This window comes from Diabrotica undecimpunctata, chromosome 7 (genome assembly GCF_040954645.1).
Source record: "Diabrotica undecimpunctata isolate CICGRU chromosome 7, icDiaUnde3, whole genome shotgun sequence".
NCBI lineage: Eukaryota > Metazoa > Arthropoda > Insecta > Coleoptera > Chrysomelidae > Diabrotica > Diabrotica undecimpunctata.
In genome coordinates, this window is record NC_092809.1 from 52500141 (window position 1) to 52526197 (window position 26057).

The window sequence follows — 26057 nt, forward strand, 5'->3', positions numbered from 1 at the left end:
TGTCTCCTAGTATTTTAAAATAGTGTATCATAGTGTATCAATTTTTCTGTTTTCATCTCTGCTGTTTTTAACATCCCTTTTATCCTCCCTGTGTCAGGTCGTGTTTATGCCGAGTATGTCATTGTTGGTCTGATGACTGTTTTGTAAATTCTGCCTTTCATTTCTTTTCCGATATTTTTATTTCTCCGTATTGTTTCATTCAGGCAACCTGCGTCTCGATTTGCTCTATTTATTTTATCCTTCACTTCCGTTTTGAGCTTTTCGTAGCTAGATAATGGAATGCTTAGATATTTAAACTCCATCACTTGTTCTAATTATCTGACGTTCCAGTTTCACTTTACATCTTACTAAATTTGATGTTATGACAATGCATTTTGTCTTTTATGGAGAAATTAACATGTTAAATTTTCTGGCGGTTTTATAAAATTGGTGGAGTATACAATGTAAATCATCTTCACTTTAAGAGAGTAGTATGGCATCGTCTACATAGCAGTAAATTTTAATATGTTTTTCTCCCATTTGGTATCCTGTTTTAGTTCTTACACTTTTTATTATTTCATCCATAATCAGGCTTAATAATAGAGAACTCGGGAATCTCCCTGTCTTATTCCATTGCCAGCTTCAATGGGGTCAGTTGATTCTTCTTCTACTTTTTCTTTTATTGTGTTGTTTTGGTGAATATTTTAGATCGTTGTAATTATTTCTAGAAGTATCTTTCTTGAGTAGAATAAGTGGATAACGTCGTTTAATTTGACCTGATCAAATGTCTGCTTAAGGTCCAGAAAACATAGATATACTGGTTTATTGTATTCTAATAATTTCTGTTGCCCTTGCGTCTTTATAAATATAGCGTCGGTGCATGATCTTCCTGATCTAAAACCTTGTTGTTCTTCTGCTAGTGTTATAATTTTAATAAATTCATTTGTTAGTACTTTGGTTGTCAATTTTATTGTTGCATTTAATAAATTAATTTTTCTCTAATTTTCTTGGTTTGATTTGTCTCTCTTTTTGAATAGAGGTATTAGGATGCTTGATCTCTATTCTTAAGGAATTTTGCTTTGTTCTGTTATTTTTTGAATTAGTTTTAATAGTTGTTTGGCCAGATTTGGTCCTTCATCTTTAGGAGTTCGTTCGGTGTTCTGTCCTCTTGTGGTGATTTTCTATTTTTTAATTTCCTTCCTGCTTCCTTTACCTCTTCCTCCTCAATATTTGAAGACACACGTGGATAAAGGTGTCATGTAACAATTTTTGTAAAAACTGTTTTTTGTCAAAAAAGTTCCCTAAATATACTGTATTTTCATTTCGTTAGGGTTTTGTGCATGTATTTTAAACAATTAATGAGATTTCTAAAAGATAAATGTGTCATGTGTCATACTAGGGTGCCTTCTGTAGTGAATAAAGGTGACAAGGTAACATGACACCTTCATCTACGAGAAAAAATTTACTTTTGATTTAGGTGCCACCTAACTTGACACCTTAATTTGAGGTTATGTTACATGTTTATTTCACGAAAGTGATAAAAGTTTGTCTTGCTTTGTGTAGTTTTTATAGTATAAAATGATGTCAAAATGGCCCAGGGGATCATTTCTATGTTCCTTAGTAAAACTGCAAACAGAAACGTGTTTGCAACAAAAAGGTAGGTCAAATTATTAGTTTTTTAGTTAAATGCAGAATGTTGAGGTTATGCAACAATACTAAAAAGGAAATAATATTAAATCAAATCAATAAAACTTGCAACAAGTGTACATTTAAGTGTTAACTTTTAAAGCAAGTTAAATTTCTCTATTAATAGTCTAGTAACTAGTTAACTTGTGTTTAATATTGCAGATTCTAATTAAACAAAACATTGTGACGTTGTTGCTAAAACCAACATTTTCTTTAATAGCTTTTAAACTGAATGCAGTAAGGCTACTTTTGCGCTGCTCGATACTGTTGCTATATTTTATTAATGTTAAAAATACATTTATAGATACTGCTGATCAGCCTGGAACAAGCAACGAAATTGTAGAAGAAAGGTCAAATATATCTAATCTAAACGGTACTGGCGAGGTTACGTCTGACAAAAACGGTAAGTAAACTATACTAATATTGCAAACTATTTCATAAGGAATAGGGTTTCTTCTCATAGATAAAACGTTTGCTTTTTGTTTTAGATGATGTGCATGCAGTATTTGACGACTCTCTATATGATAGAGACATAAACTCTGGTAGTGAGTATAATCCTGAAAGCAGTGGAACCTCATCATCAAACGAATCAGATAACGAAACTTTCACTCACATTACTGCAGATAGTCGTTTCAACAAAGGACTGCAGACCACATTTTTGAACAAAAAAGAGAAATCGTTAAAAGTATTTTTGATATTATTTGAATTAAAAGAAAAAACGTCAAAAATTCGTCCGAGAAATCCTGACGGACTGATGGAAAAAAAGAAAAGCTATTTGCTAGAGAGAGGGGAAAAGAATATAGCTCTCAAACGGAAAAGATTGTGGCAAAGAAGGAAGCTAATACAGAACTATTATGTAAAAGAAATGTCTACTCAACTGTCGTGTTAAATTTGACACAGAAGCGAGGAAGGCTATTTTACAAAAATATTATTCACTGGATTGCAATGCAAAAATGCTTTGTTATTTAAAAGCCCAGTTATAAAACCAGGTTCGCGACATAGGACAAACATTAAAAAAGCAAAGACGTACTCTTTTAAGTAATTTGTCGAGTTGCATTGTTTTCCCTTTACCAAATTGACAGAAAAAAGATTGAACTTCTTCAACAAACGTTAAAAAAGGGACTAAATGCTCCATCGCCTGATGGCAGGGGTCGCCATACAAATCGGCCTCATAAGTTAAAGGAAGAAGTAGTGACGTTTATTGTAGAACACATTAAAAAATTTCCAGCAGAACAGTCCTATTACTCGCGTAACAAAAATGGACACAAAAAATATCTCTCGCCTCTCTTGAATGTTACACAGATGTACAAGATGTACTTAAAAGAGTGTGAGCATATTCAGAATCAGAATTCATTTCGTTTAATTGCAGTACTGGTCCTTTTTGTGTGTCACTATAGCAGAAAAAATTAGATATTTTTACACTGTATCAGTGAGAATTTTGGAGTTGTGTCACATTAAATTTTAGATATTTTTATACTGTATCAGTGAGAATTTTGTAGTTGTGTCACATTAAATAAAAGGAATAAATTTATTGTCTTAAAAATATCCGATTCAAAGGGTTATCAAAAAAGAAGTGAATTACTCCTATCTCGAGCAGAAGTAACGTAAGTAACAATATAAATTCTATTTTAATGTATAATTCCAAATAATCGATTTAGTAGAAAACGATTTTTATAAAGGATATTCTACATCCGTTATCAATGTAAGCACATGGCAATAGGTTAAATATTAATAAAAAATGGCCAAAATTAATTTTAGCACTTACGATATGCCCTACTTAAACGGTATATAAATATCTAAGTGGAAAATAAATATTTTAATTGAATATTTAATTATGTAGGTAACAGAAAAGATTAGCCGTCGCACTATATCTTAAAGCAGAACTAACCAAAACCTACAAATCTGACCATTTTGTGGCATGCAGTTTACGTCTGTCTTGCAATCCATGTAAACTGAAATATATTGAAAAATATTGGTCTATGGAAAATGCAAATGAACAACGAAGTTATATTCTAAGATCAATGTCTTTAATTAAACCAACATATGGATATGTAGGTAAGGGTAATATATCAAGCCGTGGTTATAATCATGCATTTTATTTGGAAAACCGTGATCAGAAAAAATTAAGAGTGTGCAAAAGATTTTGTATGTCTACCTTTGGAGTTATTAATAGATGTATTCAAACTGTTATTGGGAGAACGAAAAGTGGCTTTATAAGCAACGATCAAAGAGGTAAACATAGCATGCATAAAATATTTTGTAACGAAATTATGAACAGAGTTCGTAAATACCTTTCTTTAATTCCGACAATGGAGAGCCAATATTGTTCAAGTGGTACCTCAAAAACATATATAGAAGGAGGTAAATATTAACAGATCTGTACAATGATTATAAGGCTGATTACCAAAGAGACAATGATGAATTTATAAAAATTGGTTTATATTGTAAATTTTTAAATAAGTATTTAACTATATATTCTTTCTCCTAAAAAAGATCAATGTCGATATTATGAAAAATACAAAAATTTAAGCAGTGAACCAAAAATAGCCCTAGATGATGCTTGTAATAACCGTCATAAGGAGAAAAACTTAAGCTGGGAGCTGAAAAAACTTAACAAAGAATATAATTAACTTACAAAAATTTGCTTATTTTCACCTACAAGCTGTTCTACCGACATCAAAAGGAGTTTCCGTTTTCAATTATAAATCTAAGCTGTCAACATAGCATTTCTCTATATGTGAACTTCAGAAAAAGGGAAATTTGCTCAGCTATGTTTGGCACGAAGGAGAAGGCAGTAAGGGTACCATAGAAATTATTTCGTGCCTGCTGATGTATTTGGAACAAACATCTATAAAAACCGATTCTTATTTCAGTGTATAAGTACACTGTGATTTATTTTAAAAAAATTTTTATGAATCATCGCTATTTAGGTGCTGGTCATACTAAAAATGAGGGTGACAGTTGCCATTCTATAATAGAAAGAAATATCACTTAAGCTTTAAACTATTACCAAACTGCCATTCGAAGTACACGATTTATGACATAATGATTCTTTTGATCTGAAAGAGTTAAGTACTAAAACAGCGAAAATTTTTAATGAAGGTGTCCAATAGGAAATAGTTTTCATTTTAACGATATTTTTAAAATTCATGTAAAGAAGGCTCTGGTACTCACTACTATTTTAAAACTTCATTTTCACAAGAGGGCTACAGATCAGTTGATACCACCAAAAAAAAAAAACAAAAGGTTATACAGCATGGATATTATAGAACTAAAAAAGGCTGACACTGGTAGTCTGCCAATAACTGAAAAGAAGAAAAAAGACGTTAGTAGCCTTTGTGAAGACTTATATAATAATAGGAAAACCATAACTTTTCCTATTATTATCAATATACTTATACTTTTTTTATTTCGTACTTCTCATAGTTGTTTTTTTTTTCTTACAATTTTCACATTCAAGTAAGTTGTAGTATTCTTAATTGAACCTTTATTTTAGTTAATATGAATAACAAAAAAATGACAGATTTGTTTTTGCCTTAATTAGTTTTGAAAGACAAAATGGTGATGTGCAATAGTGACACAACTTAAAATAAGGGTTAATTTTAAAAGTCTGTGTTACAATTCATTAAAGGCTACCTAACGCTCTTCCAAATACACCAAAATTTATTTTTTTTTAAACCTTAATCTCTATGTAGAAAAACAAATAAGACAAAATTATTATCACCCAAACTTTAACCCCCTGTTTTGAAAAATTACCAGTTTTTGTGTTGTGCCACTATTGCATAAAGCCGACGAATGGCATGTCCTTATTTATTTTATAAACATTCCTTCTTTCTGTCTGTAACTTTCGTTTTAGAACGTTTTGGCTTTTAGTTTTGTTCTACGGTATTAGCTGTTTCTTTAGAGTTAAAGTTCCTCATTTTTTCCTAACGCCTTTTAAAATCGTTTTGTTTAAATTTCTAAGCTCTGCACCATTAGAAGACTCTCCTCTATAATGCAATAGATTTTTCGGTAAAATTACAATTTGTTCTTTACTTTTTCGCCTTACTTTGTATAATCCAAGTGTTTCTCATTGTATATGTTTCAGCCTATTTTTAACTTACACAATTTCTTCGTCCTCCATCAATAGTCTGGTATTATATGTTGCCAAAAGCCATATTCTTTGCCGTTGCCTTTTTTAACGGTAGTGTTCATGCCACTATCTATTTTAAGTTTTAATTTATGAATTTTTCTGATTAGGCAACTCCGCGGTCTATGCGTATGCAGATATTATGACATATGTGAAGATAAAGCGAGTCCATAAAAGCACCCCAAGACGACAACACTCAAATTCGTGTCGAGATCGGTGATACAGCATTGGACGGAGCGAGTGGACATAATACTTGTTAGCGTTCATATATTCATGTATTGTGTAATTCAAAATAAAGTCAGTTTCTCACACGGAGTTTGATTATTTACCAGTGGCACACGCAAAGTGCAAATCAAGTCATTTACATGGTCCATTCGATGCCAAATCATCAAATTCTTGTGTGAAACAGTGTAAATTTACCGAATTCCGAACTCAAATTTGTGTCACCAAATTAGCGGGCGAGACAGTGCACTCATAGTGGCCCGAGGGCGTTATAGACTGTTGAAGTTATTCTTAAGAGAGTTACATAATTGTACAACTGTGGTTTTAAAACTTGTGAAGACCTACCCTACCCTACGAGTTGATGCGAAGGTCTGTGGCGCCAGGAGGCCAGCTGTTAGAATAAACATAATATACAAATATTTTGGTGAGCATATCCATTTCACTTTCACATTCCCTTTTATTTATCAGTTTTGTACCAACATTCTGCACATGTGATAATTCTTAGAACGTTTAGGTCGAATATCAAGCGATTTATAATCTGTTTCTATTTACTGTTTAATTTATTATAAAATTATGAACAATTTAAAGCGAAAAGGGGCGGTTTTAAATGGTCACACAATATTTTCGAAATTTATATTAGCGTTAAATGATAAAATAAATAGCGGTCAGAATAAAGACGATTTGGTTCCTAATAATTTTGTCCTCTGATTGTACATTTGACTTCCAGGTGTGTATAGTCTTCTCGGTTGTAGTTTAAAGAGTGAGTATTTTGAGTGAGGACATTTTGATAGGAGAGGCTATATATTGCGCATCACAATCCCTTACATCTCATATATATATATATATATATATATATATATATATATATATATATATATATATATATATATATATATATATATATATATATATATATATATATATATATATATATATATATATATATATATATATATATAATGCATTACATACACAAATATAAATATATACAAAAAAATAAACATTAAACATAAATATTAAATAGTAAAAACTTGAGCATGGGCAGGAATGCATACTCATAATTAAAGTTTTATGTAGAGATCTCTGATTTAGTCAGGTCAATCCTCCTCATCCCAATAAATTGTCTGCCCGAATATCCTTAAGGGTCTCTACAGGTTGGGATTACTCTATTTGGTTGCTTGCTTGTAATGTTCTTTTCTGTTTAATTTTTTTTGTCATAGCTTTCTGCTTCTTGCTATTTCTGCTTCTTATTTTTTTCTTTTGTGCCTACAGGTAGCACAGTATGTTTAAAAAAAAAAGCGGTGAATTAAAAGACTAATTCGTGCTTATAATAAGCTTTGATCATACTGTAGTTGTAAAATAAAATATAATAAAAACATTTTTTTATTGTATCATATCCTGTCTCTTACGATAAGTGACATTTTCGAGTGACAGTTTTGTATGGCACAGTATTCTAGGAATTAAAAATAATAATAGAAATTTTGAATACCTGAATAACCAACTAATAAGTGTTATATCTTATCTCATCTAATTTTAAAATTAGTCTTTAATTTTTCAGAATTAGGCACTTAAAGTACGAGTAGTAAATAAATAAAACGTAAGTATAAATGGGTATATTGTTATTGTGCTACTACAGCAATAATCACACTTTTACAAAGAGTAAAGACTAAATCACACGGACTAAAAATTTTCAAATATAATACAAAATGGTTTCCAAAGCTTCTGTTGTCTACTCATTTGTAGTTTTGGTTGCTGTAGCCAACGCGTATGATTTAATCGATTGTCCTTCAAATAGCGGTCTCCAGTAAGTAGCAATTTTATAGTTTTTATGTTATTTCCTTAGCTAGACATAATACCTGCTTTGTTTATTTATTTTATGTATTTTAAATATTTGTTTTCTTCCTACAGCAGTTTGGATGTCATCTATCAATTCTTTTTGGGCTACTGAAAGATCACTCTGAATACAAGAACGAATAAACAAATTATAAAACAGAAAAGCACTTGGTCCTGATAAGATAAACAATAAACTGCTAAAATATGGAGAAACAACATTACGCAAATGGCTTCTAAAATTAGTCGTCGATATATTAAATACCGGAGTAGTACCACCGGAATGGAAAGAACGTCTACTGCTAAGGATACTTAAAAAAGGAGACTCGAGAAATCTTGAAAATTATAGAGGCATTATGCTGATGAATAGTACATTAAAATTGTTAACGGCAGTCATAAAAGATAAAATTGAGGAAAAAGCGAACATGGCAGATGAACAACAAAGCTTCCGGAAGAACAGCAGCACAATAGACGCAATTTTTGTTATCATACAAATAATAGAGAAAACTATTGAATATGGAAAACCAGCATATATCTGCTTTGTAGATTTAAAAAGTGCTTTTGACAGAGTGAAGCTAAATGACATCTTAAATTTATTACAAGCTGAACAAATACACCATCAGATACTATAGAAAATTAATGGAATTAACAAGAACAACAAGACCAGAGTTATAATGCCAACAGGGGAAATAGAATACATAGAACTAAAAGAAGGAATTCGCCAAGGAGAATAGCTCAGCCCATTGTTATTCAATATAGTGATAACCCAAATAATTCACGAAGTAAGAAAACGAGACGGATACTACATGGGAGCGCATTAAATTATGATACTATGCTATGCCGATGATGCAGTACTAATTGCTGATAATAAAGATGACCTACAAAGGCAGCTCCATACCTTCAATATCACAACAAACAAACTTAATATGAGAATATCAGTAGAAAAAAACTAAATATATAGTGACCAGTAAAGAGCCGCGTAGAAGAAAACTAGAAATAGACGGCAAACTTGTAAAACAAGTAATGTAATTTAATTACCCAGGAGTAGAGATCACTAGTCACAGGGATATAAGAACAGAGACCACAAGGCAAGCATCAAAAGCGGCAAGAGTAAGTGGTTACCTCCGATAAACCAAATGAAGAAACAAATATCTGACCACGGAAAGTAAAATGAAAGTATACGAGGCAACAGTAAGACCAATCCTACCATATGCAGCGGAGACAAGGACCGATACAGGAAAGACGAAACAACAAATCAGCAATATCGAAATAAAAGTATTAAGATCAATAGCGAACATATAATTAAGAGGCAGACAAACCAACAGAAGTATACACTAACAATGCTAAATTCAAAATATTAACAGATGAATAAAAACAAAAAAAAAACTGAAAGGAATATGTAAACCGAATGGGACCAGATAGATTAGCGAACATCTGTAAAAACAACAAGCTGTATAGCAGAAGACCCGTTGAAAGGCTACCAAAAAGGTGGAAAGATAATGTACAATCAACAATGACTGAAACAGAATAAGAGGCAGACAAACAGGAGTAATCCTAGTCGCACGAAGAAGGAACGAAGAAGAAGGACATAATACATGAAGAAGAGGATCAAAAATACCTATTGATATAAAAAATACAGGACCTTACGACCATAATTATTGTATTTTGTGCAGAACAACGAGACTAAAGAGCGAATAGCACTAATAAATAGTCTACAAATGAAACATGTTTAATTTTTTATTTATACTTTCTTTTATTGTTATTGTACAAATTCAGTCCCAGATTTTTTAATGTCTAGATAAATTATACAAATTAATATTCTAAATAACTATATTTATTTTTTTATTGTTTAAGAAAACATCTTGTTTATGCTAACCGTTTGGGAGGAGTGTCTATTAATGTTCATATTCCACCGTCACAATCAGGATATTTTAATAAACCCATAACCTGCATTCAGGTAACTTCTTTTAAATGTATAATATTACTAAATATTTTGTATAAAAAATTTCTTTAACAACATAATAGATTGGAAATCGATTAAAAAATTTATTATGTTAAAAAAAGTAAAATTAAATGTTTTTATACTTTTTTATCTTTCAGATAATGGATGAACTAGCAACGTCTGTTTATCCACAAATAGTGGAAGGTGGATATCTGGATACATACGTTGACCTAAATATTACATCATTAAATGGCCAAGAAATTATATACAATGTACTAGTATATATTGATTAATTTAAATTTTTTAATAAAATTAATTAAATTGAATTAAATTTGTTTGATTATTTTTCCTTATTTACCAAACAGAAATTTTTTCATTATATAGATAGGAGGATATAATTGTAATAATATAAGGTAAACAATAATAAACTAATTACATGAAATTAAGCTGCAATTTTAGCTTATGAAATAAACTCAATGATCGGGCGACATAAGCAAATAAGTCATAAAATGGTGATATTAGGTTTTTTTTATACAGACCTCCTCTAAAAAATGCGCCTCTTCGACCGACAAAATCATGAACGTATAAATAAAGACGTATAAATCCTTATTTATACGTCCATGGAAAAAACCATATAAGTCAATCTACATAAAACGTTAGGATAATGCCCGATGAACAAAACCATTCGTATAGTTTTGTTCTACCACTGGATCGACAAAATCATATAATTGCAGTTATTTGGTTTTGTAAATTTTCAAGGTTTTTGACTTTTCAACTACAGTTCACAAATATGAACAGATATACCTATTACTGATAACGGGTATTCTTCGGTATATATTCTTCTTCTAAATGTGCCTATCTTCTAGAGATGTTAATGACCACATTGACCCATCTTATTCTATTTACAGCTGCTCGAAATAGATCAGTTGACGTTAGACCAGGTCACTTCCTAAAATTGGCCAGCCTAGATATACGTCTACGTCCAGGGCCTTTATTACTCTCAATTTTGCCTTGTAGAATCAACTGTAGTCGGTATTTATCATTACGCATGATGTGCGTAACATTTCAACAATTGCTCTTTGGCAATGAAAACAATAGTGACTTCTCCACAACATCAATTCTAGACTTGGTGTACTATCTGTAGAGTAGGTCAGGTTTATCCGATAACGACATCCGGTTGGAAACTTTACAACAAATAGTAAACTGATCGGCTACACCGCCATAAAACCAGCCAAAAACTTGGTCTCAAATTGGAAAGAAAAGCTCTAAGAACTGTAGGAAAGTCATAAAAAACAGTAGGAAAAGTTATTTCCGCAATACAAATAAAACCATTGAATAACTGTCGTATAAAATGTAATGAAAAATTTCATAGAAATGAGTTAAAAGCAGTATTTGACGAATATTGGCAAATTGCGTCTTATTCGAAAAGATCGGCATATACGTCGTCAATAATCGAGATTCAGGATAAAGCTACCGTCGTAGAAGTAACGATTAGAAACAAAAATTCAGGATTTGCAAAGGTTGCTTACTCCGCAATTTGGATGAAAGCCCAAATTTTATTAAAACTGTAGCATTAAAAAAGAAAGCAAGTATAGCCTCTACAGAAGACAGAAGAGGTAAATACATCCCAAAACATAAAATGTCAACTAAAAAGCTTGAAAAAATAAAACAGCACATTCTGTCTTTCCTACATTATGACTCTAATTATAGTAAAAAAACGTATCCTTCTTCACACCTCACACTTCAAAAGATGCATCAACTTTATAAACAAACGCATTCATCTTCCGTTTTAATGAGAATATACGCAAAAAGTTTAAAAAATTTAATTTATCATTTAAGAAACCTTAGGTGGATACTTGTTTCATTTGTGATAAATTCAAAATAAGATTAAAACTTTGTATAGATAAGACAGAAAAAAATAAGCATGGATCAAGAATACGAAGAGCACAAAAAAACCGCTGACACTGCATGTGAAGAGAAAACAAAAGACACCCAGATATTCAAAACTAACAGTCTGATCAAAACATACTTTTGATGTGCAGCAATGACTACCGACTCCCGATTTAAAATCATCTGCAATTTTTTATAGGCGTCAGTTGTGAACATCCAATCTAACAGTGCATGACAATGCAACTGGTCAAGCAATATGCTACATATTGCTTCCTGCTTATATCGCCATCTCGAGACTATTGTAACTCCAAGTGTAAAGTATATTATTTACTATTCTGACACATACGGCGGACAATCGTATGTAACTTGCAACTCTCATGTGACATCCATGTTTACATTGACGATGAAAGATTTAAGCAATTTGAAAGTTGGTCCGCTCTAGTAGCAAAATCTTTACAGCTTATAAAATGGAATAAGGAAATTCTTTTCAGTTTTAATTCTTTATTCAAAGGACCTTTGATTTTAAGAACTTAGGGATACTAAAGAAAATCCTTTTAAATGGCTGAAAACTAGGTGTCTACGTTACACAACTCAATTTGGTATTATACAGTTTAAGAACACACTATCCAGTAAAGAACCATTTCACATAATACAGTTAAATAGACGAGGTAGTCAATTCCAGTCGATATACCGAATGTAGTATTGGAACTGTTTATTAAAATATACGATACTGCTCAAATTCCATCGGACTAGTTGAAATCTACATTTGTGTCCCTTCCCAAGAAATCGAATTCTAAGACGTGTAGTGAATGTCGCCTTATAAGTTTAATGAGTCACAACCTTAAAGTATCCTTGCGTATTATCCATTCCAGAATAGGAGCAAAATTAGAACACAGCTTAAGTAAAACACAGTTCGGTTTTAGATGCGGTTTTGGAACTCGAGAGCCGCTCTCGAAAGCATTCGATACTATCAAACATGACAAACTCATAAAACCATTACATCTTACAGGTCTTGACACTAAGGACATCCAGATTATAAAAAATCTATATTGGAATCAAAACGGCCCACATGACGAATGAACATAATATGGTGAGTGAAAAACTAACCATTTCGAGGAGGGTTAGACAGGGCTTTATTCTTTCGCCACTGCTTTTCAACCTGTACACGGAACAAATATTTCGAGAGAAACTGGAAGAGTACAACGAGGGTATCAAGATTAATGGCGCACCAATAAGTAATTTTCGATATGCAGATCATACTGTTATACTGGCCGATAGCATCGAATATTTACAGATGATGCTAAATAGAGTAAATACAACTGGTAACCAATTTAGACTAAAGATCAATAGAAAGAAAACTAAATTTATGGTGATCAGTAAAAAGAACATTCAACATATTGTAACAGTCGTTACTTTTATTACAATTTAAATTAAAATAATAAACAATTTATATTAAAAATAATTTCAGAGACGTAGTATGGGTTGCCTAACTTTAAGTGTTCATTTGCCCATTAAGTGTGTATTGTTAATAATTTAAGTTGTCACTCTGTTCTAATTTGGTACCATTGCGGACCAGAGAGATGACAGGAGATTAGGGGGGAAGTGGAAAAATGGCTCTTCTTGGTTAATTAACTGTGAATTAAAATTCACTTTTGATCTAGAGTTTGAAGTGGTACAAGGTGGCAGTTAGCGAAAGAAAATCCAATTAATGCATAGAATTTCCTTCACTTCAAGAAGTTAAATATTCTAAGTATACCATAACGATTTAATTGACGGTGTTTTCGCAAACTCGGGAGGTGAAGTGAGATTTCTAGCACGGAATTGATTAGCTATCTGGTAAATAATAATTTTTTATATTATAAACATTAGAGTATTTTATCTATATCCTATTATTCAGATTCATTATTTCATATTTTAATATAGTATTTTGTCCAAGGCCATTATATTTTTACTCTATGTGAAGCAAGGTCACGCTACATCCGATTGGATGGTTTTTTTATCTACCATAATTATCTTTTTGCTCCGGTTTCTTATGCTGAAAGAAACTTTCCTCACTTCTTCTTTGATTTCTTTTTATGAATGTTGAGATTAGAAGTAACGGGGAATTGTTTTCAGCTACCTACCATGGAATTATAAATTTCCCTCAGAACATCCGAGGGAGAGTACCACTTCAACTCTATTAGAATCAGGGTCATTGGGACAAGCCACAGGGAGTATTATCTACTCCACCCTCATTTTTTCTCCAGCCTGCACCTAGAGGTAGGGCAGGACAGTCATCATCGGAACTGAGCCAATTAGCACCAGCTCCGTGCTAATTTCGGACCTCAAGGAGGACTTCGCTGGGACACCGAAACCATTCGGGAGTATCCTTCCAGACAGCTGTAGGAGGACAGTTGGTTTTTGATTCAGAACTATATATATATATCTTGTTTCACCAGTTCTAGTTTTTTTTTATAACATATATATATATTAATTAATATAACTCCCCTTGGTGTAAGGTATCGGTAAGTTTGAGCTCAAATTCTACCCAGAGATTATCTTCCATTGTTTTTTGTATTAACCATTTATTTCTTTATTAACTTTAATTATTTCATTATTAACTTTAATTATTTCATTATTTGTCTACTTAACTAATTTTTTATATTTCATCTTGCGTTATTAACTCCGGTTATTATCCCTTCAGGATAATATACCGTTTCAATTGTTTAATTTGGCTTGTTCCCATTTATATATATTACTTATTTATTATATTTGAATTTAGAGGTGTTTAACAATATTGTTGGTCATATTGTAGGTAAGTTTGATATATTTACTTGGCTATACGTTCTTCCAACGTTAGCATTATTTTGTTTAAGGTTGTTTTAACCTAGATGTAGGTTGTACACTCTATATCAGAGTTTTTATGTCTAGTTTTCAACTTTTTATTATAGTTGTTTTCAACTTTTTTTTTTTTTTAAATATTATACATATTGTGAAATTTTCATATACTTTTTGGTAACTTAGAGATTGTCAAAATCTAAGAAGTTATATTTAATAAACTTGAATTTGTTTTGCATATAATTTTTTATTAATATTTCCTTACCTTTTTACATTTACAGCATTTTTGTTTATTACATCAACTTTAATTAATTTTAGCAGTATACGATACCTGGAAGAGTGACAGTTACTCTTTGTAGAGTAGTATCCCTCTTCTGGCGCCCTCAATTTGTTTTCTTTGTTAATTTTCATTATATCTATTCATTTTTCTTATCTTCTTTTGTATCCATCATACATATTTTCCTGATTTACTGTCTTTAAAAGGCATGCAAATTGGCCGTATCCATCCTTGAGTTTCTAGTGGTCATTCTCCTGCCTACATTGCTAGCCTAGCCACATTCCGTTCAATATTTTTTTTCATACTTCTTTACTTAATTTTTATCTATTTTATCCCAAATATATAGACCACTCTTCTTATACCTCTCTCCTCCTACACACCCCAGTATTTTGCTACATCGGCGTCCCAACGCGGGGCCTTTTCCAAGTTTTTGGTTTTAAGACAGTAGCTCTTAGCTGATTTCTTTTTTTTTTCTTACTTGAGTTTTTGTATTTTTGCTTTTTCTTTTTTTACTCATATTATTGCTGATTTATTCTATCTTTAAATTTTTTATTAATACTAAACAGGTATACTTATACTGCTGTATTGATTTATTAGTTTTATTTATTAGATTTATTAGTTATTAATATTTTGAGACCTCAGTGATAGGTTATAGTAGTACAGCTTACATTCTAGGTTGAATTTTGTATTTTTATTGAGAACTTATATTTACTTACTTACCTACACATACTTATATCGTATATTATATAAACTTTTATTCCTACAGCCAACAGTACTATACTTATAGGTACTATTAATTGTTGCATATATATTAATATTTGGTTTAGAATAGTTATAATTTACATATAACTAGAAATTATTTTGAGTATTTTAGTAAGATAACTAAGGTATTTATTTGATTATATATATATTATTTTTGCTGGCTATTTTGATCTTGGTGGTGTGTTGCTAATAACTTGGCCACATTTTTTTTCACAAATCAGTCCCGAAATTAACTACTAATCATGAAACGTTGAATCCGCCTGTTTTAAGTGATCACAGATGGTCAACTACCAATTCTTCTTTACCCAGTAGCGTTAAACACAATTCTAATGATTACAGTAGTGAAATAGTTCCATTATCAGTATCAACTTTTAGGTTTGTTGATGATGATGATATGTCTATGGTTGTACCATATAGTATTTATAACCAATCAAATACTTGAGATTTGCGATTCTTTGTTGGCGATTGAGTTTTAAAGAGAAACTTTGTAAAATCAAGTAAAGGTGATGCTATTTTGGCAAAATTTTGCCAGAAATACATTCCGTGTACGGTTGTAAGGGTAATATCTCCTTTGGTATATGAATTAAGGGACAATTCGTCCAACAAACGAATTGGTCAATTTCATGTAAAGGATTTACTGCCTGATAACACCATCGACGAGGTTAGTTCTTCATCCTCAGAAGAAGACTAACTTAACACTTTCGTTTAAGCTAATCTCTTTCTCTGTTTGTCTTTAGCTTGTTTTGATTATATTTTGCATTTTAGTCTAAGATTTTCTTAATCACCAGATAACGTAGGTACACCGCTATTTTTTTTGTATCTTTTGGCATTGGTTAATGACTTCTATAACTTATTAGATAATTAGTATGTATGACTTATCCATTTTTTTTTGTATTATAAATGATGCACTTTATAATGAATTAATATTCTTAAGTACTAATCTTCCCAGGAGAATTACTCCTTTTAACCTCATATGATACGAGGGTTGTTTAGTATATATTTACATATTTAGATTTATACTTATAGTTAATCCTATTACTGATAAGGAACTATGGAACTATGTTGTTACACTACTGGATCATATATTGTGTGTTATATCTTTGATATTTGATTCCTTAGTATTTGTTTTGATATATTTGTTCAATATTTGCCAATTTGGAAAGATGTTGTGATTTTTTTTTATCTTTGGTCTGCTTTATTCTCACTTGTCACGAAAATCTTAAATACTCTAGAATAATTTATGTCCTGATTCCATATACAGGATGGTTCTGGAATTAGTTTGGAATTTTGAAGTAGGTAAGGATGACCGGCGCGGCGTCCTTCTTATTTCTTCTTATTTATTCTTCTGAATTTTCTGTCAATGAATCTGTCAATACTCAGCTTTAGTGAATACGTGGGTTCGAGATTGTTGCTCAGCAACTGATCACTGCTGCTCAATTAGGTTCGTACTATATGTGTTTATTGCAGAGTAGGCAGATGTTTATGCCGCATAATATTTCTGGTCAGGAAATGCTCGCGACATGTCCTAACCATTCTTGTGTGATTGTCCAAATATTCCAGTTACCTTTTCACAACTTGATAGGGAAGTTTAATTAGTTCATATTAGTTATCTTACTTCAGGTTATGTTTTTTTCTTTAACTATCCCTACACATGTCAAGTTAGTCATTTTCATTATTTAAGAGTTTAGACAAATGAGTTGTCCTCTTAGTGTAATCCCACTTCTTTCCTTAGGCATAAATTGCTGTTTAGATTTAGGACTATTCCCGGATAATTCCATGCTGCGAGAACTTGTTATAAATCTACAGTTTTGTTCAAAATTGGTTGCTTGTTCTCGACATATTTTTTTTTTCTTTCGTTAGTAATGGTATTATAGGAAAAGTCCACCACTTATATTTTCTTAGGATTTCTATTGGGATTTTATCGGTGTCTGGTTATTCTCATACATCTGTTGTAGCCCCATGCTATAGTTAGCGAATACCAGCACCCTCAAAATTTATTTAGCCTCTGAATTCCTTTAGTCCATTTTAGACTTTAGACTTTAGGTATTTATCTTTATCTTTGGTTTAGTTCAGTTACATATTACATTACTTAGTCTGAATAAGTGTGACAATGCTGCTTCACACTTTAGGAAATTTTGCTTTATTGTAATTACTTAGTTGGTATTGGCTCATATTACCGAATGAGGGTAAGAGCTAATTTAGTTATTAGCATTAGTGAGAATTGGTCCTTTCCTGATCGTTCTTCTTTGGATATGCTCTATTTATAAATCTGGTGTCCATCGATAGTCCGATTTTGGATTCAGTGTCTGATTCCTCACTTATTTGGTTTATTTGGTTATGTAGGTTCGTATCACCATATGTGGGTGTACGTAGACCTCATTTAGTTTTGAGATTTAGTATTGGTGTGAATGGGTCCATAAATCTTCCTGGTCGTTCTTCTTTGGATATGCTTTTATGAATCTGGTGTCCATTGATAGTCTGACTTTGGATTAAGCGTCCTATTTCACATGTATTTTCGTTATTACGTCTTTGATATACTTTGGTATGTTTACGATTTAGATTACTATTTGTGTTATTTGGTTTGGTGAGAATTGCTCCATAAATCTTCCTGATTGTTCTTCTCTGGATATATTACTATGAATCTGGTGTCCATTGTTAGTTCAATTTTGGATTAAGTGTTCAATTCTTAACCTATTTAGTTTGATTTCTTTGATCTTAGTTTAGTATATCTCCGGGTGAGATATTGGTTGAATTGGCTCATACATTTGCCTGGTTGTTCGTCCTTGGATATACTTAGTCTTATAGACCTGATGTCCATGGATAGTTCAATTTTGGATTTAGTGCCCAATTCGACATTTATTTGTCAGCAAGAATTTAGTTGGTATATTTAGTTAATATTTGGCTTTTAAGCATATTGTCGATTGAGATTTGGATTCGACTTTCGAGTCATCTGAGTTTGTGGTGTCTGGCGCCATGACCATTCTTTTTTTTTCCCGTGATCTTTAGTTCGTGGTTATTTTTTTTGTGTAAACTTGCAGATCAACGTGGAATGTTAGGCCAGTACACTTAGTTATTGATACTTTAATTTTATGGAAAAAAATTTTGATTAAAATTTTTTTTTCCCGACTAGTAGGGGAATGTAACAGTCGTTACTTTTATTACAATTTAAATTAAAATAATAAACAATTTATATTAAAAATAATTTCAGAGACGTAGTATGGGTTGCCTAACTTTAAGTGTTCATTTGCCCATTAAGTGTGTATTGTTAATAATTTAAGTTGTCACTCTGTTCTAATTTGGTACCATTGCGGACCAGAGTGATGACAGGAGATTAGGGGGGAAGTGGAAAAATGGCTCTTCTTGGTTAATTAACTGTGAATTAAAATTCACTTTTGATCTAGAGTTTGAAGTGGTACAAGGTGGCAGTTAGCGAAAGAAAATCCAATTAATGCATAGAATTTCCTTCACTTCAAGAAGTTAAATATTCTAAGTATACCTTCTTCTTCTCGTGCCACTCCTAGCGGAGATTGGAAATCATCATGGCCACTGCGACTTTGTTAGCAGCGCGCCTAAAAAGTTCAATCGAACTACACCCGAACCATTCACGTAGATTACGAAGCCTTGATATTTTTCTTCTTCCCACACTTCTTTTGCCCTTAATTTTGCCCTGCATGATATTTCTTAAAAGTTCGTACTTTTCACCTCTCACAATGTGCCCCAAGTATTCCATCTTTCTAGTTTTTATCTCATTTAGAATTTCGCATCTTTTGTCTAAAGTTTGGAGTACTTGCGTGTTAGTGACGCGGTCCATCCATGATATTCTGAGAATGCGCCTATAGCACCACATCTCGAAAGCTTCGATGTTCTTTGTGGTCAACTGTTTTAGTGTCCAAGCCTCTACTCCATACAACAGGGTAGAAAAGACATAACACCGCAGCATTCGTATTCGTAACTTTATATTGATATCACGATTGCAAAAGAGTAAGTATACCATAACGATTTAATTGACGGTGTTTTCGCAAACTCGGGAGGTGAAGTGAGATTTCTAGCACGGAATTGATTAGCTATCTGGTAAATAATAATTTTTTATATTATAAACATTAGAGTATTTTATCTATATCCTATTATTCAGATTCATTATTTCATATTTTAATATAGTATTTTGTCCAAGGCCATTATATTTTTACTCTATGTGAAGGAAGGTCACGCTACATCCGATTGGATGGTTTTTTTATCTACCATAATTATCTTTTTGCTCCGGTTTCTTATGCTGAAAGAAACTTTCCTCACTTCTTCTTTGATTTCTTTTTATGAATGTTGAGATTAGAAGTAACGGGGAATTGTTTTCAGCTACCTACCATGGAATTATAAATTTCCCTCAGAACATCCGAGGGAGAGTACCACTTCAACTCTATTAGAATCAGGGTCATTGGGACAAGCCACAGGGAGTATTATCTACTCCACCCTCATTTTTTCTCCAGCCTGCACCTAGAGGTAGGGCAGGACAGTCATCATCGGAACTGAGCCAATTAGCACCAGCTCCGTGCTAATTTCGGACCTCAAGGAGGACTTCGCTGGGACACCGAAACCATTCGGGAGTATCCTTCCAGACAGCTGTAGGAGGACAGTTGGTTTTTGATTCAGAACTATATATATATATCTTGTTTCACCAGTTCTAGTTTTTTTTTATAACATATATATATATTAATTAATATAACTCCCCTTGGTGTAAGGTATCGGTAAGTTTGAGCTCAAATTCTACCCAGAGATTATCTTCCATTGTTTTTTGTATTAACCATTTATTTCTTTATTAACTTTAATTATTTCATTATTAACTTTAATTATTTCATTATTTGTCTACTTAACTAATTTTTTATATTTCATCTTGCGTTATTAACTCCGGTTATTATCCCTTCAGGATAATATACCGTTTCAATTGTTTAATTTGGCTTGTTCCCATTTATATATATTACTTATTTATTATATTTGAATTTAGAGGTGTTTAACAATATTGTTGGTCATATTGTAGGTAAGTTTGATATATTTACTTGGCTATACGTTCTTCCAACGTTAGCATTATTTTGTTTAAGGTTGTTTTAACCTAGATGTAGGTTGTACACTCTATATCAGAGTTATTCTGTCTAGTTTTCAACTTTTTATTATAGTTGTTTTCAACCTTTTTTTTTTTTTTAAATATTATATTGTGAAATTTTCATATACTTTTTGGTAACTTAGAGATTGTCAAAATCTAAGAAGTTATATTTAATAAACTTGAATTTGTTTTGCATATAATTTTTTATTAATATTTCCTTACCTTTTTACATTTACAGCATTTTTGTTTATTACATCAACTTTAATTAATTTTAGCAGTATACGATACCTGGAAGAGTGACAGTTACTCTTTGTAGAGTAGTATCCCTCTTCTGGCGCCCTCAATTTGTTTTCTTTGTTAATTTTCATTATATCTATTCATTTTTCTTATCTTCTTTTCTATCCATCATACATATTTTCCTGATTTACTGTCTTTAAAAGGCATGCAAATTGGCCGTATCCATCCTTGAGTTTCTAGTGGTCATTCTCCTGCCTACATTGCTAGCCTAGCCACATTCCGTTCAATATTTTTTTTCATACTTCTTTACTTAATTTTTATCTATTTTATCCCAAATATATAGACCACTCTTCTTATACCTCTCTCCTCCTACACACCCCAGTATTTTGCTACAATATCGACCTGAATATTGAAGCCGAACGTATTGAAAGAGTACACCGATTTAAATATCTGGGATATACAGTAAATGATAAGTGGGACCCAGACGTAGAGATTAAAATCCGAATTGAAATAGCAAGATCTAAATTCATCAAAATGAGAAAGCTCTTAAGCAACCGCCACCTAAGCGTTAACCTCCGATCGCGCGCCACGAAATGCTACGTACGGGTGGACGTTAACAGCAGCAACCATAAAGAAGTTAGCGGCTCTAGAAATGTGGCCATAATGACGCATACTAAGAATACCTTGGACAGACAGAGTGACAAACACAGAGGTATTAAGACGAATGGGTAAAGAGGTGGAATTGTAACATTTAAAAATTATTTGGATATGTATTGAAATCCCCTCTTATTTGTTAAAGCGTTAAAGCAAGAAGTTAATGTAAACCATTTTTAGAGTTGTTTATATTTCTTGGATATTTTACTTTGATCGAAACTGCTAAATATTCTGCGTTTCAAATAAACATCCATTGAGATCGCTGAGAAGTTTTTGCCGGCAAGTTAATCGCTGATTCTTGAGTCGCTGTAAAAGACAGTCGGCTTATATCTGGATCCAAATTTATTCGTCAAATTTGTAAAGTTTTCTGTTTTTGCCCCTTTTCATGGAAATCTTCGTCTTACGTTATGGAAAGTGATTTAAGTGGCGGTTGATGGTAGCAGTTTAATGTGTATGCAGTCTAATTCTACCTGTTCCTGTTTTTTAAGAAGCAGAGTCCAAAGTTTTGTGTTCAGTGCCGGCTTCGGCCTCAAATGGTCGGTCCAATTCGCAGTGAAGATGTAGTCCTTTTGTTCGTGTGTTCGTATCCAGAGAGTTCAACTCCAGTTTCCAACCTCAGGAACTTAAAATTATAAAGTGAAATCCAGGTAACTTTTTGTGTATGAATTCCAAAGTAAGTAAGACATTTTTTTAAATAACAATAATTGCTTTGATACAGGATAAAAATTGTAATGTTGTAAATTTTATAGTTTAACTTTAGCTGTCACTTTAATTGTTGTTTTAAATTTAATGTTAACTTATGAGAGCTCGTTTTATTATTTTTGATATTAATTTGTTTTGTTAGTTAAAAAAGTTAACCTCCATGTAATAATAGTTTTGAAAGTTTTTTGTGGCGTTTCCCAGTTGTAAACAGATGGGACATATGTAAGTCTTTTTTATATTTTATTTTGGTGTAAACCCATGTAATTTGTGTCATTATTTTTATAACTGTTTGTGGTAAGACACAATAAATGTTAAATTTTTTTTAACATTTTGTTTATTTTTTTTAACTAACTCGTTTTTGAGTTTCATTTGAAAAATATATGTTCTGCATTTCTAATAGTTATTTCCCAAATTACAACTAGTTGTTGTAATAGTTATAATTAGGCACCTCGAAGTGGCGTCTTTTTTGTGCCGTTCGCACAAGTAACGATTATTTTGCTTGCCCTATTTCCACCTCCAGTAGTTTTTGACCCCAATTTTCCACCCCTTATAATAATACCCTATGTGGTAGGCAAAATAAATTCGTTACATTGTTAAAAACTGTTAAAAGGAGGAAAGCGTCATACCTGGGCCATGTGTTGTAATGATAAGTACAGTCTGCTACAGCTTATCGTGGAAGGCAAGATTTAAGGTAGAAGAGGTTTGGGCAGAAAGAAGAAATCCTGGCTGAGAAACTTGAGAGAATGGTTTCAAATACCAGAAGCTGCGATCATAATACATACGGTACAAAACAGAGAAACCTATCGTTTGATGGTCGCCAACCTTCGGTAGAAGACGGCACATAAAGAAGATACCATTAATATCCAATCCAACATTGAGTATTTCAGGAGAAAAAAAAAGAAGAGATACCGAAGGAGACATTTTAAGTGATGAAGAAAATGAATTTTAGTTAGATAATTAAATAACGTTTCTTAGTGTATTGTATTTTTTTGTAAAATGATAAAATTCGTAATAATAATTTTTTAAATTTTGTAGTACGTATTTTTATGTTTTAATCCAACTAACTTTACTTTTTATATATAGTTTTAGTTCATTATTAATAAGTTTTTTGTTTTCGATACAAATAAATGATTATGGAAGCTAAAAATACATTTTCATTCCTCACCGTTTCTTAGTTACGTCCCTGGATTATCCAATGTGTGACGACATATAGAAAGACTATATATACCAGTGTTTAATTAGGTTAAGAGCTTTTTCTTTTGTAGTTGTTACGATACCTGTACGTTCTCAATAAATAAATTTTGTTACGAAAATTAATTTTTTAAAAAAACCGTTTTCGGCTTTGAACTTCTTTGCATATAAGTTAGACAAACATATCGTGCCTAACCATATGAGTCATGCAAAACCAAAAATACTCCAATAATGCGTTAAAAACTATTTAGACAATGTTTTTGGTATAATTTTAAACAAATAGAGCCCACCTATTTTGCAAAAATGCCATTTGATTTACTCTCAATTTATTTTTTACCTCTCATGTAAAAAGCACATTTTTGTCTTATTTGCTTTTGTCCACCGTCTAATGAATTATACTAACACAAAACAATGAGAAATACCCAGAATAACATACCTTACTATTAAAAGATTACAATCAATACTTTTCTTTTGAATCCTTACCCTGCTACAGATGTATAAACGAAAGTCTGTAAACAAAGTCCCTAAACAAATCTACACAAACAGACCCCATCGAATAACTCAATAAAAAAGTTACTAAATCTGCCATTGAAGCAATTATTATGTTTTGTCATACAACATAAGAAGGACATTAAGTTAAGCCAAGAGACTCAGCAATAAAAAGACATCTACATAAAGATACTTTAAATCATCACTGACAAAACATGAGAGAAATAAAGAAAAATATTTGAAAAAATGCAAGAAAATATTTAACAAATTACAATAATAACCAAATCAGGAATACAATAGATGAAGATAAAATTCTGAAAATTAAAAAAAAACTACTTACACAACGTAAAATAAAATATTAAACTTAAGAACGGCACTGATACATCCTCCGCAATTGTATGCAGGGCCATACCAAAACATTACTGAAAAAAAAAGAGTAAATGATGAATAAAATAAAGCAAATAAGGAAAGAATAAATAGAAAGTAACAAAATGGCAAGGACTGAAATTGTTGCAAATGCGATTTCCTAAAATTTCTTTTTTACAAATTTTTTGGTTTGGTCGATATTTTCCGAATTAAGGGGGAAAATAATGCAAGGGAGGAAGGGAAGCATAATTTTCGAATTATCTCGTTTATTAGTTGTTTATTAACTTTACAATATGAATGTTAATAAAGTAAAATGAAGAGAATTATATTTTATACAATCTTGGTTTCCTTAATTTTTTTGCTGAAATTAATATGTGAGGTCGTACTTATGCGATAAAGGCGCGAGCATAAGACCTTCGTTATAAAGAAATTAGTTTTGTTCAATAAATCAGCCTTTTTAAACTTTTCGACAAAATGGTAACGACTTAAATTGTTCCAAACGCGATTTCCTATAATTAAAAAAAAAAAATTTGGGCGGTCGATAATTTCCGTGTGTAAGGAAACAATAATTGAAGGTGGAAAGGGAAGTATAATTTTCGAATTGTCTCGTTTATTATTATTTTTACATGACTGTACATAAACAAAAATGGAGATAATTATATTTCATAAAATTTTGATATCGTTAATTTTTTTGCTGAAATCAATATTTAAAGTCCTAAGACTTCTCAAATAATTAAAGAAGTATGTAATCAAAACAATGAGAAATTTGAAGAAGTCTCAAGAACATTCGATAACATACAGAACAATGTAAACAACGTAGAAGAGAAGATCAAACAATTATAGACCATGATAACTAACACGAAAGTGCTACCACCAATTAATACGGTAGCCTTAGATCCGGTAGTGAAAGAAGAATCACCTAGAGACGAAACGACACATCATATGCGATTCAAATTGCCACGATTTGATGGAAAGTCTTCTTGGTTCATATACCTTAGACAATTTGAAGCTATTGCGACAGCCAATCATTGGACAGAACAAGAAAAAGCTGTTTCCTCGACTGCTGCTTTATTAGGTGATGCTGCGGATATCCTAAGATCGATTCCTAAGGGGCAAGAAAAATGTTACCAGACCTTGTTCACTCGACTAGACAAACGTTACGGAGATGCCCATCTACAACAAGTCTACAAAGTACAAATAAGAAGTAGAATCCAACGAGCAAGTGAGAATTTGCAAGAATTTGAAGCAGATGTTGCTAGTATAGCGTTGTTGGCCTATACAAAGGCACCAGACAACATATTGGAAGAAATTGCTGTAGATACCTTCATCATTGGGTTGCGAGAGAGTGAACTACAGAAAGCTGTACGACTAGCAAGACCGAAAGTTTTAGATGAAACGCTCGCCATTGCCTTGGAACAGGAGACAGCTAGTCGAGCTTCAGGGAGCTATCGAGTACGAACCTCTGAAGAGAGCGACGTACAAAACGATAAACTACTGGAGGAAATCGTACGGAAAGTAGTTCGTAACATGATGCCGAAGAGACGTGAACCCAGATGTTGGAATGGTAACGACGTAGGTCACATTCGTCGTAAATTGCATGAAAATATTACAACAGTCAGAAAACTAGAACAGATCGAACACCGGGCTCGAAAAAGTCATTCAAATGCTAAGGCTCAGTCAAGAGGGCCATATTGTGCAAATCGTAATCATTGTCTTGAATTAGAAGAACGACTTTGGCCCGTGAGACGAGCCACCGTCATTATTGATCAATGGCAGCCTCAACAACTACAGG

General features: G+C 32.1%; 1 protein-coding gene across 2 annotated transcripts in view; it reads left to right on the top strand.

Annotated features, from left to right (window-relative positions):
- The window catches only part of LOC140445347 (uncharacterized), a 27426-nt gene extending 17307 nt beyond the window's left edge, over window positions 1-10119 (top strand). The window contains exons 1-3 of one of the 2 annotated variants that reach the window (XM_072537321.1): window positions 7629-7820; window positions 9701-9803; window positions 9947-10119. In XM_072537321.1, the coding sequence (XP_072393422.1) occupies window positions 7723-7820; window positions 9701-9803; window positions 9947-10081 (336 nt within the window). In that variant the 5' untranslated portion in view covers window positions 7629-7722 and the 3' untranslated portion in view covers window positions 10082-10119. Of the gene's footprint in view, window positions 1-7628; window positions 7821-9700; window positions 9804-9946 lie in introns of those variants that run through there. The other variant, XM_072537322.1, reaches the window with a different exon arrangement.
- The last annotated feature ends 15938 nt before the right edge of the window (window positions 10120-26057 follow it).